Here is a 15,314-nt window from a genome sequence, read left to right on the forward strand (position 1 = left end):
CACACCACCCCAATGCACTCACCGACCAACCAGGATTAAATTTTAACATTTTATTTATTTAAAAATGTTTGGGGAAAGGGGAGGGGGAAACTTTAAACTACTAATGACTCGACTTATTTTTGTCCACAGATACGGATTCCAGTCCTCGATAACACTCCTCTTCACCCCTTCATCGACACACTCCACTTCAGCCCTTAATTTCCAGCCGACTCCACTCCAGGTAAGTTTAAAGCAAAGAGAGATACGGGTCTTGGTCAAGACTGACGGTGGTGAACCAGGGCATTACAGGTGAATGAGCTGTATGCAAAACAATATGGCTCACGCCCAGCTGGCAAGGGGGACACACGGGGGAGGATCGGTGTTGTCATTCGCTTTCCCTCGTCGAAAGACAGAACAGGACGACACGCACAAGGCCGGTTGGTTGCTGGCACCAGGCCAAGGACACAAAGTCAACGTGGCTGAAAGGGTTAAAGTTTGGATTAAAGCATACAGAGAGCTCTGTGTGGGCGACGTCCATCAACCCTCTCCAGAGGCGCACTCCAACAGTCCAAGCTCACGAATCTACGGTAAAGACTGTGGTTGCCCCAAATACACCTGACGCTCCTCTCACTGTCAGCCTCTTCCACGGACCGGGGACACAGCCACGGGCAACACCACAACACCACAACAGGCACGACAATCTGCATCGTGTGTACCTTCAATATAGGCAGCACTCACCGCATCCACACACTCCGAAGTGAAAGAAGATCAGCGGGTGTACTCCCCGTATTCGGGCTCAGAGTCCTGTGGAAGGCGGCGTGTCAGATGGATGGAAGGCAGGGGGTTAGACCACAGCAGGAGGCGTATATATCGTGGCTACCCGGAGTCTTCTCCTCGTATTTCCCAGCGATCTCCTAACGCAAGGCACGACTTCACCACTGAGTAAACACAACACTGAGGATGATTAGTCAACACAAGAGGGGAGGCATTACACCACTGCTACGGAGAAGAACAATATGCAGTCGGAAACCCTTTCTTAAAGGCAGTAGTCTCCCTCCACATCCGTCATCCACTCCCACAATATACAAGGAATGTCCATAAGTCTTAACACCACCAGTACACAGGTTGCCTCTCCCAATACGAATCAATGCTCTCCTTCACTCCGGGGCCTTCCAAACCCATAGGATCGCTCCTTCAACTCAATCCAGATATAAGATGTAAAACACAACATAACAAAAGGTTGATCACTTAACTTCTCCGCACTTCCACTCTCCCCTTTCCTTGGTTCCGTTGCAGCCCGTAATACAACATCCACGCCACACCAGCCATCCTATCGTTGTGGAACAAACAGCGGAACAGACTACCCCCTTCTGTCAGTAAAAACCAGCCCCTTTTATATCTCTGCTTCCTTCCCGATCCTCCAATCGGTATCCGACACGTCCTCTTCCCACACCTGACGTGTATCTTGGATAATTTCCCCGCCTTGGGCCAACCGGAACAGAACTCATGTTTCACTTAAATTAGTCCGGGCGGAAATATTTCCCACACTTCAGTTAAAACCTCAGCTCGGATTAGTCACCCGGTGACACTTACATTTTATAAAGCACTATTTTGGGTACTCAAAGCATTGTGCATAGAAGGGGGAATCTCCTCGTCCACAAACAGTGTTCAGCATCCACCTGGATGATGCGACGTTTTGTGAGCGACGGCAGCATATTGCACCAGCATATTGGTTGAGAGGAGACAGGAGTGATGAAGACAACAGCAGATATGGGGATTGTTAGGAGGCCATGATGGTCAAGAGGCCAATGGGCAATTTGGCCAGGATGTCTGAGCATGCCTCGCAATGTGCGAAGGCGCTCCCCTTTCCCAAATTCTCACTAAATGAGTTGACAAAATTTGAGACTCAGATCAGTGTACTGCCACTGTCTCTCTGATGGGAGACTCAGAACAAGGAGTGTTTTTTGTGGTGGTACCTTTATCTCTTTCCGAGGGGAGGAGGAGATTGCAATCTGGCACTTCTTCATTTCAGGCTGTGATTAGCTGCTTCCAATCAGCGTCCCTTCTTTCCTCTTGTGGAACGTATCTGCAATAGGCCAAACACACATTCAGAAATGGCACTAAAGGTTTACCAATTAACATTCACTACCGCAAACCACAAGAAGATCATTTTAGCAATGTTACAACGCATTAAGTCCAAACATGGTCAAAAACAGCAAGGCACAGCATAAACCAGCATCCCGTGTTCATCCCATGGCCCACCGATTTGCAATCGGTGGGGCCAGTGCGCATGGATAAACACATCTGACTACGAATAAGAAGATTCTAGGTTCGACTCCTGGCTGGCTCGCTCTCTGTGTTCGTGTTGTGGGGCAGCTGTGTGGACTAGATGGTTAGATAGTGGAACCTGTAATCCAAAGGTTATGCAGGTTCGAGTGATCAGTGCTGGCAGGAGTTTGTAGGTGGGAGGGAGTGAAATGAACAGCGCTTTTCCTTGTCCATCCTCAATACCCATGGCTGAAGTGCCCTTGAGAAAGGCCACCTGAACCCTCAGTTGCTCCCGGGTTGCTGGATATAGCTGACGCACGTGCTCCGGTGTGGTTGTGTTGGCACGAGTTGTGTTCACGTTCTCACTGCTGTGGTGTGTACACCTTGGAGTGGGTTAAATGCAGAGCACCAATTCCGAGTATAGGTTACCAATACTTGGCAAATGTCACGACTTTTCACGTTTACTTTCATCACTTTTTTTCAAAACATACCTAAGCCAGCATTTTGCTGTTTTTTTTTCACAGGGTACCCCTGCAAATGGTCCGCTGAGAATAACTATAATTTCTACGTCTGAATAAGTATACGATGTGTGTGTTGTATTTTGCATTTCATTTTAAAGAGGTTTGAGAACGATAGGTTGATGCACAATGGATTTGGATGGAATTCTGTGCTCCCTCTTTGTGTGTCTTCAATCAGCTGGGTCTGCGGTGTGCCAGTGAGTTCCTAGGGAATTTTTATGGCCAAAACCTGAGGAATCATTCTGTTTGGTGGCGTGAAGGGCAGAAAATCTATTTTGACCAATAGGAAGTCCTCGTCGACTTTCAGAGGGACCTTTGTTACCCAAAGTCTTCCTTCTTGCCCTCCTAAGAGGTTGTCTGCCTGTTGTCAGCGTGGCCATTCTTGTCTGATGTATGTTGCCGCACGGAGTTATGCTTAGTAATGTTGTCCCCCATGATCCCATCAAATTGTATCAAGGCCTTGTGTCTACTAGTGTGGGCATGAGAGGAGGCCACGGCCATATAAACTGGGGCCCTGGAATGATGCCGTCTAAAAGATCTTTTTATAGACAGACACACTGTTTTTTGAGAGAAATTAAGAAGATCTTTCCAGTAATATGGCAAGTAAGTTTTGCAGAATCAGTGCGCATTTTTAAAAATAGTGTAAACTGTTACAGAGGTTTTCTATTTTTAAATGAATGTGGAACCTTTTAAAAATTTTTAAGTCATCAAAGAAATACGGATAAAAAGTTGCACAGCTTTATAAAAAAGATTTAACCAGCACAGTTTCTGTATAAACCCTTAGAGGTTCTTAGAGGAATACTTGAAGGAACAGCAGCTAACCGTATAACATGGCGAGACATGCAAAGACATTCAGTGATGCGCTATTAAAAGAGACAAATTTTGATTGGTGTTTGAAGACGAGGGGTTTGTCACGTGTTAGAAATAAAAACCACCTGCGCGTCCTTGGTTTCCTCTTCACATCCTTCTTCACCGTAGATGCACACAGCTGCTCTGAAACTTCTTCTGAGTCTGAACAGCAGATAAAAGGGAAGTCATCATAAGAGAAAGAACGTCACCGACTCTAGTAGATCATTTCAACCCTGCTTTTACACTCACGCTTTGAGGTCTCAATTCGACACAGAACATGCCTCAGGCACACAGGCTCTGCTACATGCAAGCTCACTTCTCTCATCAATCTGGGATGAAAAAAGATATGCAATATTATGGTTTTCATCATGGTTATATGAATCTGTTGTACTGGGCGGACTGGTGAAAGCAGCCAATTCCGTTCCCGCTCGCTGAAAATGTGTTTCCCTTTGTTTTTTTTACGCAACCATCCCATGAATGACCGATTATAATGCTTAGTTTGCTTGTTTACCATACGTATGCGCAGAACTAATGTGCGCCAGAATCAGAACGGGATGTACAAGTCAAATGTTTCCAAAAAATACATCTTTAAACCGAAACTTGAAATTAGTTTTTGAGAAGAAGGTTTTTCCCCAACTTGAAATGTACTCCTTATTCAGGTTTATTTTACATTCTTTTTTTTTTTTTCACGTCCAAATTTATTATATTTGTCAAGTCCGCTTTGGATAAAAGAGTGTCTTGCTCAAAATGACTAAATGAAGTGGTAAATTACGCCGAGTTCAATGTGACGTTGAAGGGCTTTGGCGAGGCTGTTTTGAATAACTAGCTTATACTTATAATTAATGCTATTTGTTGTTTGGTTTTATAGATGGCTTAATTATTGTTGTATGGGGGGGTATATGTGTAGCCTCGTTGTATGCAGGCTAGAACGGGGGGTGCGTGGTGTTGAAAATACCGCTAACATTTTAGTTTAGTGATCAGAATTCAAATATATCGCCACTCTATTAGTAAGAAGGCAGACAGATAATTCAAAATGAAATATTAAAAATGTATTGTAGGGCTCGATATGGAACCATGCTTATGAGGGCATTTGGGTTAAAGGTCAGCAAACGGGGGACAGAATTTAGTTCCTCGTGTAGCCATAACCTCAGACTGACGGCATGAAGGTCTTTTAATCAATGGCAGCTTTCATTGGCCAAGGCCCGCCCATGAGGCCTGTTAGACTGACATGTCAATCTACCAATCACAGATAGTTTCTGTTCAGCATCCGGTTGTGGGGCGGGGAAATATCGCCACAATCACAGACTAAAGAGTGTAAAACTCTTGGACGTATGTTTAAGATTCGAATCACAGCAGAGTCGATCGATATGCCACACCTGTGAGGTGTATGGATGAATCTCGGACAAAGGAGGAAGTGCTCCACTACAACACAGGATTTATAGCAAGATTTGTGAATGCTAATTGAATTAAATTGGCCTTATTGTTGTACATAGAAAAAGTCTGTAGATCTTTAAGTTCGTTCATGAAAAAATTGCTGGCAAAACAAAAAACAAACGTGGTTGCATTTCTAATTTTGTTCAATGAGAAAATTTTAATTAATGCTTTACAAATTTAATTGAACCACACCACCATGATAGAAAACAAATCTTGTTAGCGAGGAATAATGTAAAAAAAACTTGTTCTTGATTGAACCAGAAATAAATAAATTGTATTGTCCTTTATAGCAGGCAGAAAATAAACTACAAAACAAAACAACTACATTTTTTTTTTGTTTTCCTTCCAAAATTCTTTGTTCTGGCTGAACACAAAGGAAGATTATTTGGAAGAATGTTCAGTTTTCAAACAGATCTTTGCCCAACATTCACTACCATAGTAAGAAAAATAAATCTTATGGAAGTCAACTGGTTGGCGGAGATTCCGTTTTTGGTTAGCCCACAGAAACTCTTCCTTTGATGTTTCAGTCACAACAAAGAAGCTTATAGACAGCCTCAAAAGGCAGTAACATAAACAAATGTTTCCTGGCCTATGCACGCTTTTGTGCCCTAACTTATCTTTTCGGTCGACTTCCAAATCGAATCAATAACCAACAGCGCAAGTACCCTCCTGGTCGTATCTTATTTTTTGATAACAAGCAAAATATGTTTTCTGGTGGTAAATCGAGCGGGGCCTAGTGAAAAAATGCCCAATGTAGTCGCTGCCAGCAAGAGGTGCTATCAGCGTGAGAAACAGATGTTTGCCCGGAAACTGCTGTCAGCACAAAGCGACTCCGCTCCGACAAAACAACTGCTCTTTATCAAGCCATATAACAAGCAAGATGAAATGAAATGACCATTGAAACATTTTCTAGAGAGAGTCTTTCCTTCAAGAAATACAGTGAAAACAACAACACACCGCCACTTCGGTTTGATTATCGTGGCACTGGTCGCCACAAATAAATAAATGTATGGGAAACACATCCCACAGCACAACACACACCAATCCCAACTTCATCACTCATCACTTTAAACTTTAAATGTTTACGTTTGTAGTCTGCGCCACTAGCAAGACGAATAAAACAAACACAGATCGGAACTGAGGGCCAGACATGCTTGCATTGTGCCCAATGAAACCATGCTATACAAAAGATTTGGAACAACTTGCGGTGCGAGGAACTGATGACCAGAATTTTTCATGTTTGGGTCAATATGTCTTTAAAAGGACAATTATTTGTTCTAAGGTAGACACTTTTTGCGTGTTGTAGTATTTAAAGTCTGTTTACCGTCAAGACTGAATAAAACAACCTCGACCAGAAGGTGTTCTGCATGTGTTCAGTGCTTTTGAGAATATTAAAGCTTACAAAACGTTTATGATAAACTAGTGCTATGTCCAACAATCTGCCCTAAAATGTATAATCGCTACTGGGCCAGGAGGATAATGTGCTCGGACTCGGTTTGTGGCAGACATGCCTAGTGTGAGTGCCCCCTTTAAACACTCTGGTTCTTCAGATCATGACTGAACCAAGTTTTGTGCTGAAATGAGTGATGTTTTTCACTTTTAGGTGTCTGTGGTAACCACTGAGGGGTCTCGTCATCGTTCTTTCTCTGCCTGCTTCATCTGTGTGTTCAAGGCAATGAGGAGGTGAACACTGTGTGTCTTGCTCAAATGACCCAGTATTTTTATGACAAGTAAGTACATTTGTGCTTGAAGTTGATGATTGAACCAATGTATTCTGTTTGAACTGTGCATGTGGTTTGAATGACAAAATGCACATGGAACAAGGCAAATACAATGTTTTGTGTTAATTGCAATAACCTTAGGTAATACTTTATTTCGATAGTCCACTTGAGATATTCTACTAACCGTAAGTATTTTTGCAACTACATGCAGTTAGTAGATTATTAGTAGACTGTCTGCTTAATATCTTCTAACACTTTCTTTGTAAACTTATTGTTAACTTATACTAACCCTAAACCTACCCCTAACACTAACCCTAAACCTAACCTAACAGTCTACTCTGAGAGTTAGTAGACATGTAGCTGCAAATTAATGAGAATTAGTTGACATGTAGTTGACATGTAGTTACAAAGTTACTTATAGTTAGTAGAATGTCTAAAGTGGACTATCAAAATTAAAGTGTAACCTAACCTTATGCTGTTTTATGTCTTTCAGTGTCCAGCCAAAGACCAAACAAGGAACTGATGCTCAGTATGCATTATCCATCTATGTCCCACCGGCTCATTGTGTTTATAGTGGTACTAAAATCAAGAATGTGTTTGACAAGGAAGATGCAGCACTGAAAAAGCTAAAAAACAAATCTCAAAAAAGTTAACAAATCACAACTTTGCACATAAAAAAAAAATGTCATTGCTTCACGGCCAGTTAGAATAGATAAGAAAAGAACAGAACATTCTGAGCATGTTCTGCTCTATCCTGTATGTAACTCTCTCATGGACAAACTTCTAAAAAAGGCAAGAAACCAGAGCTGTGTAGTGTTTTATTCGTACAACTCACCTTGTGTGGAAACATGCCTTCAGAGTGCAGACAATATTACAGAAGGCCTTAGAAATTGGATCAATAAAAGAAAAGGCCAAATGAATGCCTTTGTCTTCCAAGAGATCTGGCACAGGGACAATGACAGGGATCGCCAAACAGAATTTCAAAACATTGATAAGATAGTGCCTCTTTATCGGTGTATGAGAATCAGTAATGCGATGGAATGCCGGAAATGTGTGAACAATAACTGTGTGGATCCCTTCCTGTCGGGGTCTGCCCCAAAAGAAATAAGTACTTTTCTTTTTTTCCAGAATTGCCTTACTCAGTGATCAAACTGTTATTAATTAATTAATTAACTATTCACAACTCACAACTATCATTTATCCTTTTATTCTCATCAAACACAAAACTCAATATACTAAATACGCACCTGATAAACATATGTAAGCACGTATACTTGGAGGCATGGCAGCCGATGGCCATAAATGTATACTCTGTAATGTATGCAGTTTTTTTTTTTGCAAACAATAAATTCTGTCATGCCATGTCTAAGTTGCTTTCCTCTTGAATGGCTTGCAAAATATTCTTTTGACAGACAGAACAGTGTGTCTTCAACATCCCTCTTTTAGGGATACTCATGGTAAGTTTTGGGGTGTAGGAATATGGTCAAGACTAATTGTTTTGGATTAAAATGATGTTTCCAGGGTCAGCAAAATATGTTGACCTAGAAACACATATACCTCAGCAAAATCTTTACAGATGGATCAAAACACTTGTAAACAGCGCCGTGAAAATGGTAGATATATATCATTAAGTAGGGCAGAGATCAAGACCATCATTAACAGAACACTTCACTCAAAGAAAAGATGGCAGGAATATTGGGACTTAGCGGACACAGGACGTCATTCATACAAAACCTACAGAAACAAGTAGCCACTAACATATGAAGAGAATGCATAGGCCCAATCCCAATTCTGTTTTATACCCCTTTCCCTTCCCCTACCCAGAATCAAGACACCCCTACGCCCTTCACACAAAACAGAGGGGAGGGAAAGGGCAAGGGCTAAGAGGTAGGAAATGGGATTGGGCCTTTGTCTCATGTCTTAGAATAGTCATGTTGGTTTAAAATTCAATGCAACATAGAACTAGGGGAATAATCCTTCTGGGACTATGCACCTATGCCACTTTAATGTACAAGAGACAGTGAAACACGTGCCACCTAGCCTGTGAAAAGAATGAGGGGATAGGGCAGAGCTGGCACAATTGATCTACAAAACATGACACTTGAGCAGTTTGTTGGGGAAAACATCTGGGGAAAGTACACATTCTGTTAATAAATTGTTTAAAAAAAAGTACTGTGTTAAGATGGAGTGAAGAATTTAGTATAAATATGTAGTTTAATGTAGTTAATATGTGGTGCCCTCGTGAGAGGTCACGGAAGCCTTTCCCCAATGTAAGTTAAAGAATAATACAATAACCTAGATAGTAAAGTTTGTAGGCAAACTTTAAGTTGGCCTTAAAAAGCCTAGCCAAAAAGTTTGAAGAAGTTTTTAAAAGCTTAAAGTTTGAGGGTTTTCATTCCAGTTTTAACTAATTTGAAGTAGTTTCAAAGTTTTAGAAGGCAATACAATCTGTCCGAAAAAGAGATAGACAAGATAAATAGATAGATAAAAATAGATAAGAAATAGTAAACTAGCATGTTGTTAGCACGATTAGCAAGTGACTGGCATGTCACTATCAGGTTGTTACATGATTAACAACTGCAACTATCATGTTGCTGGCATGATAAGCAAGTGACTAGCATGTCATTAGCATGATTAGTAAAAGTTAACTAGCATGTCGCTAGCATGTTTTCCAGCAGGATTAGCAGTGACTAGCATGTTGCTATCATGATTAGCATGTTTCCAGCATGAATATGCAAGAAACACTAGCATGTTGGCTATCATGATTAGCAAGTGACTAGTATGTTGCTAGCATGTCATTAGCATGATTAGCAAGTTACTAGCATGTCGCTAGCATCTCTCCAATAATTTCTCATTTTCCCACTCCCCCCGTTTGACTGGAAGAGGTGGAGTACTGTGGATATTGCTGCTTATCATCCTAATGATTGGAAATGTAATCCTTTACCATCTTTGGTATCAACAGCTCCTTTTGAATCAATCATTCAGTTACTGTTACCCTACCCTCTTAAAAGACATTTTGTAGTATGTGTCTATCCGAACCCCCAGGGGGAGACCACTAGGTCACTTTTTGGATGAATTCTGATGTGCAGCTCTCAAAACTTGTGCCTGAGGAATGGCACTCCCCTAGTTATGCTTGGAGACTTCAATATCCACGTAGATAAACCTCTATCCTGCTAGACTTCCACACCTCTGCTTTGCCTTTTTTGATCTCAACCGAGTGTCAACTACTGATACTCAGGCAAATCACGGCAACCAACTGGACCTTATTTACACACGACAATGCTCCACTGATAATGTACTGGTTACTACCACTGCACACCTCAGATGCACTTCCTCCTCCCACAGGCTTAACCTCAACAATCTTTCGATGTAACCTATGCTCAGCTCTCACCCTCCACGGCTATCTGCAATGGTTTTCATCTCGCTTCCAAATATCCCCTAAACTGTAAATCTGTTGATGCGGGAACAGTGTGCTAACTGATACCGTTCTGCTCCACTCCTTACATCTTGTTTAGACACTGTTTGCCCATTGTCTTCCAGGCCAGCCCGTACCACCGCCTTCAGCCCCTTGGTTATCTGATGTTTCTATGCGAACACCGTTCTAAGCTTAGAGCTGCTGAAAAAGGGTTGTGGCGCAAATCCAAAAATAATGACAGACCTTAATGTGTATCAGTCACGGCCTCTCTTCCTTCTCTGCTAATGTCTCCACTGCTAAAAAAAGGACATACTACCATAACAAAATTCACAATTCGTCTAACTCTCACATGCGTTTTAAAACATTTTCCCTCACTCCTTTGTCCTCCTCCTCCCCCCTCCTGCTTCATCTCTAATAGCTGACGACTTGCCACGTGTTTTCATTATAAATTAAAAACATCAGTGCACAATTTTGCCACACCACAATCTGTCAAGGACATCTCACCAGCAAACATACACTCCATTCGACATCCTCTTCTTCACTCTCTGAGGCAGAAGTCTCCAAACTCATCCTTTCTTAATCATCCTACTACTTGTCCGCTTGATTCCTATTCCATCTCATCTCCTTCAAGCCATTTCTCCTGCAGTTGTACCCTGCACTCACTCCACATCATTAACATATCCCTCCCTCCACACTTGTGTTTTTCCCCTCAATCATTAGACAGGCTCGGATAAAACTCCCCTACTTAAGAAACCCCCCTCAACCCCAACTCTTTTAGAGAAAACTACAGACCATTTCCCTTCTTCCATTCATTGCAAAAACACTTGAACAAGCTGTGTTCAACCAAGTCTCTGCCTATTCTCACACAGAAAAACTCCTTGACAGCAACCAATCTGGCTTCAGAAGTGGACATATCAACTGAGACCGTAGCCCGTACTCTCAGTTTGCTGAAGCCCACTAAGACTGGGCAAGAGCGGAATCCAAATCTCAGTACTACTTATCTTGCTTGATCTGTCCGCTACATTTTGACACAGTTAACCGACAAAAAGCAGATCCTCAAAGGGCTGTCAACCCTACTGACAAAAGGGCGATCTCAAGAACCGGGGGGTGCACTCCAGTGGTTTGAGTCTTTACCTATCAGAATAGGTCCCTTCAAGGTATCTTTGGAGAGGTGAGGTGTCCAAGTCGCAACATCTAAACTTCCTGGGGTGCCTTAGGGCTCAGTTCTTGGACCACTTCTCTTCTCTGTCTACATGGCCACTCATTTAGGTTCTGTCATTCAGAAACATGGCTTTTCATACCATTTGCTATGCTGATGACACTCAACTCTACCTCTCATTCCATCCTGATGATCCAACGGTAGCGTGCTCACATCTCAGCTTGTCTAATCAGACATTTCTTTGCTGCTGGATGAAAGGACCATCACCTTCAACTCAACCTTGGCCAAGACAGAACTGCTTGTGGTTCCAGCAAACCCATCGTTTCATCACAATTTCACCATCCATTTAGGCACATCAACCATAACTCCTTCAAAAACAGCCAGAAACCTTGGAGTTATGATTGATGATCAGCTAACTTTCTCAGGACCACATGCTAAAACTGTCCGGGGCCTGCCGATTTGCTTTATTCAACATTAAGAAGATCAGGCCCTTTCTTCTTTCCGAACATGCTGCACAACTCCTTGTTCAGCTCTGTTCTGCTGTCCAGGCTGGACTATTGCAACGCTCTCTTGGCAGGTCTTCCAGCCAGTTCTATCAAACCCTTTACAATTAATCCAGAATGCGGCAGCAAGATTAATTTTTAAAATGAGCTGAAAAGAACACACGTCACACCTCTGTTTATCAAGTTGCCGCTGGCTACCAATAGCTGCTCGCATAAAATTCAAGGCATTGATGTTTTGCATACAAAACCACCACTGGCTCTGCACACCTTTACCTAAATTCATTACTTCAGACTTATGTGCCCTCTAGAAGCTTGCGTTCTGCAAGTGAACATCGCTTGATTGTGCCATCCCAAAGCAGCACAAAGTCACCTTTATGGACTTTTAAATTAAATGTTCCGCTCCTGGTGGAACTGACCTGCCCAAACTCAAATCCGGAGCAGCTGAGTCCCTTAGCCATCTTCAAGAATCACTCCTTAAAACACATCTCTTCCATCTTTATTTGAGCCTCTAACTTTTAGCACTCACTATTCTAATTGTATTCTTAAAAAAAAAATCTAACTAGCTTTTCTTAATCTTTTTGTATTCTATCTGTTTTCTTTCATTTATTAATACAATTAACAAAAAAAAGAGACCTCTAACAACTAGCTTTGCTCTATTCTTTTTCTATTGTATCTGTTTTTTCCTTTTTATGTATTTATATTATTTAAAAGCCCTTGCTACGTATACTGTGTTTAGGCTAACTGAGGACTTGTTATAGCACTTATATAATCATTGCTCTTTTGTTGATTTTGATTGTCTCCATTGTCCTCATTTGTAAGTCGCTTTGGATAAAAGTGTCTGCTAAATGACTAAATGTAATGTAAATGTAAATGTCAAGGAGGTTTGGTTTCCCACTAATCTTTCAAATGCCTGCTAACACTTGCTAGGCTATTGGACTAGCCATTTTAAACCTGTAAACACACAATAACAGTTCTTTAAAAACAAATTGGCCATGTTTGACTTCAGACCAATGTAACTTAGGCCATAACTGTTGGCTAAAAATAAATAAATAAATAAATAAAATAAACGTCAAGCCATGTTTTGATTTTTTTTTTTTTTTTTTTACTTTTTTGTAAACTGCTTGAAATGACAATATATATATATATATATATATATATATCTATATATATATAGATATATATATATATATATATATATATAAATAGTTAAGTTATATATATTCAAACATTCTAAATAGTGAATTAAGTACAATGTGTGTTTTGGCAAAAGAAAAAATAAATAAAATCTTCCTTTTACTTTATATAATTGACATTATCTGTGTATCCCAGAAGTTTAAAAACAATTAAAATGAGGTAGCATATTTCTGGGAAATCATTTATGTTTAAATATTTTCTTCAGACCATTAAACAGAAAATATTACCTTCTACCTAGCAATTCTCCCACAAAAAAACCGAACAGAAAATCAACAATGATTTTGCACATTAGCAGGTATCAAATTTGAAATTATCTGATTTAGTGGATAAAAGTGTCAAATTTCTAAGTTTAAACATTTATGTTCTCTATGTTCTGTTGTGAATAAAATGTTGGCTCATGTGATTTGAAAGTCTTTTAGTTTTCATTTTATTCAAAATTAAAAAACGTCCCAACATTTCCGGAATTCAGGTTGTAACAAGTAATTTTTTATGTTGTTTTTCTTATGATGAATTGAAGTTATTTTGTGATTAGCTGTAAAAAAGTACTTTCAGTATAAAAGTATAGAAGAATTCTGTCATTTACAAATTATCGTCATTAACAAACTTGCTTTGCAAAAAGAAACAATTTCCAGACCTACCTCTTGTCCTTTTATTTACAAGTTTCAACTTATAATACAAAAAATAAAAGAGCTGCATAGAATTACTTTTGCTTCATTTACAAATTATTTAAATTACAAAATTAATGTACAGACCAACTTTATTCATTTCATTTTTAAAGGTGCTCTGTATTTAATATTGACACTGAGTGGTTGAACTAGGTATTGCAGTCCAAACTCAAAATATTGGAGATGTTTTTTTTTTCACCCGGCCCCTCCTCCTCAGACTTGACGCACATGTGTCCCTCATTTCTGCAGAGGGCTGCTGCTGCGTTCCTCCGGAGGTCGCATTTGTCGGCTGCATACATTGAGGCATACTTTCTGCAACACGGGGTGCAGAAATACAATTGGATAAACTGGCAGTGGGCGGGTTTCACAAACCAAAACAGAGATCGACGTTCTGGCCCGCACAGGAGAATAACTGACCAGCATTATTTTTCAGATAAACAAGTATGTTAATTTGGCATGTTTTCTTAAATATCTGCAAACAATTATGTTATTTTTATGCTTTAGTACAGTCAAAAACTTACATACTGTACCGCACCTTTATGTTTCCCAGCAGTCCCATTTTCTTCAGAACTGACCTAAAAGAAGAGAAAAAAGGAAAGACTTCTGAAAAATATTAAGACAGGGTTGCAATCTTAAGGTTAGAAAATATGACACAGCAGGATATGCATACAAAATACTCTAGAAATCATATTTCTGGATCATCAAGTTTGCCTAAAACATTTGTGGACATATCTTCCATGATAGCACTACAAAGAAAAAAATACAAGAAAGACTTATCTACGTGTTAAGTAGCCTTATCTGCTTCTTGTCTCATTGCTGTGGGCTTTATACAAACCGATTCCAAAAAAGTTGGGACACTGTACAAATTGTGAATAAAAACAGAATGCAATTATGTGGAAGTTTCAAATTTCAATATTTTATTCAGAATACAACATAGATGACATATCAAATATTTAAACTGAGAAAATGTATAATTTTAAGGGAAAATAAGTTGATTTTAAATTTCATGGCATCAACACATCTCAAAAAAGTTGGGACAAGGCCATGTTTACCACTGTGTGGCATCCCCTCTTCTTTTTATAACAGTCTGCAAACGTCTGTGGACTGAGGAGACAAGTTGCTCAAGTTTAGGAATAGGAATGTTGTCCCCATTCTTGTCTAATACAGGCTTCTAGTTGCTCAACTGTCTTAGGTCTCCTTTGTGGCATCTTCGTCTTTATGATGCACCAAATGTTTTCTATGGGTGAAAGATCTGGACTGCAGGCTGGCCATTTCAGTACCCGGATCCTTCTTCTAACGCAGCCCATGATTTTGTAATTGATGCAGTATGTGGTCGGGCTTTTATCATGTTGGAAAGTGCAAGGTCTTCCCCTGAAAGAGATGACGTCTGGATGGGAGCATATGTTGTTCTAGAACTTGGATATACCTTTCAGCATTGATGGTGTCTTTCCAGATGTTTAAGCTGCCCATGCCACACACACACATGCAACCCCATACCATCAGAGATGCAGGCTTCTAAACTGAGCGATGATAACAACTTGGGTTGTCCTTGTCCTCTTTAGTCCGGATGACATGGCGTCTCAGTTTTCCAAAAAGAACTTCAAATTTT

The 15,314-nt window shown here is 40.3% G+C and overlaps 1 protein-coding gene across 1 annotated transcript; it reads left to right on the forward strand.

Annotated features, from left to right (window-relative positions):
• Positions 1-313: 313 nt before the first annotated feature.
• Positions 314-7,915, forward strand: LOC109060409. The gene is given in 4 exon segments (XM_042754762.1): positions 314-566; positions 6,673-6,778; positions 7,263-7,413; positions 7,415-7,915. Coding segments are annotated over 4 exon segments (1,011 nt in total).
• Positions 7,916-15,314: the final 7,399 nt, after the last annotated feature.

Source organism: Cyprinus carpio, unplaced genomic scaffold, assembly GCF_018340385.1.
Source record: "Cyprinus carpio isolate SPL01 unplaced genomic scaffold, ASM1834038v1 S000006590, whole genome shotgun sequence".
Taxonomy (NCBI): domain Eukaryota; kingdom Metazoa; phylum Chordata; class Actinopteri; order Cypriniformes; family Cyprinidae; genus Cyprinus; species Cyprinus carpio.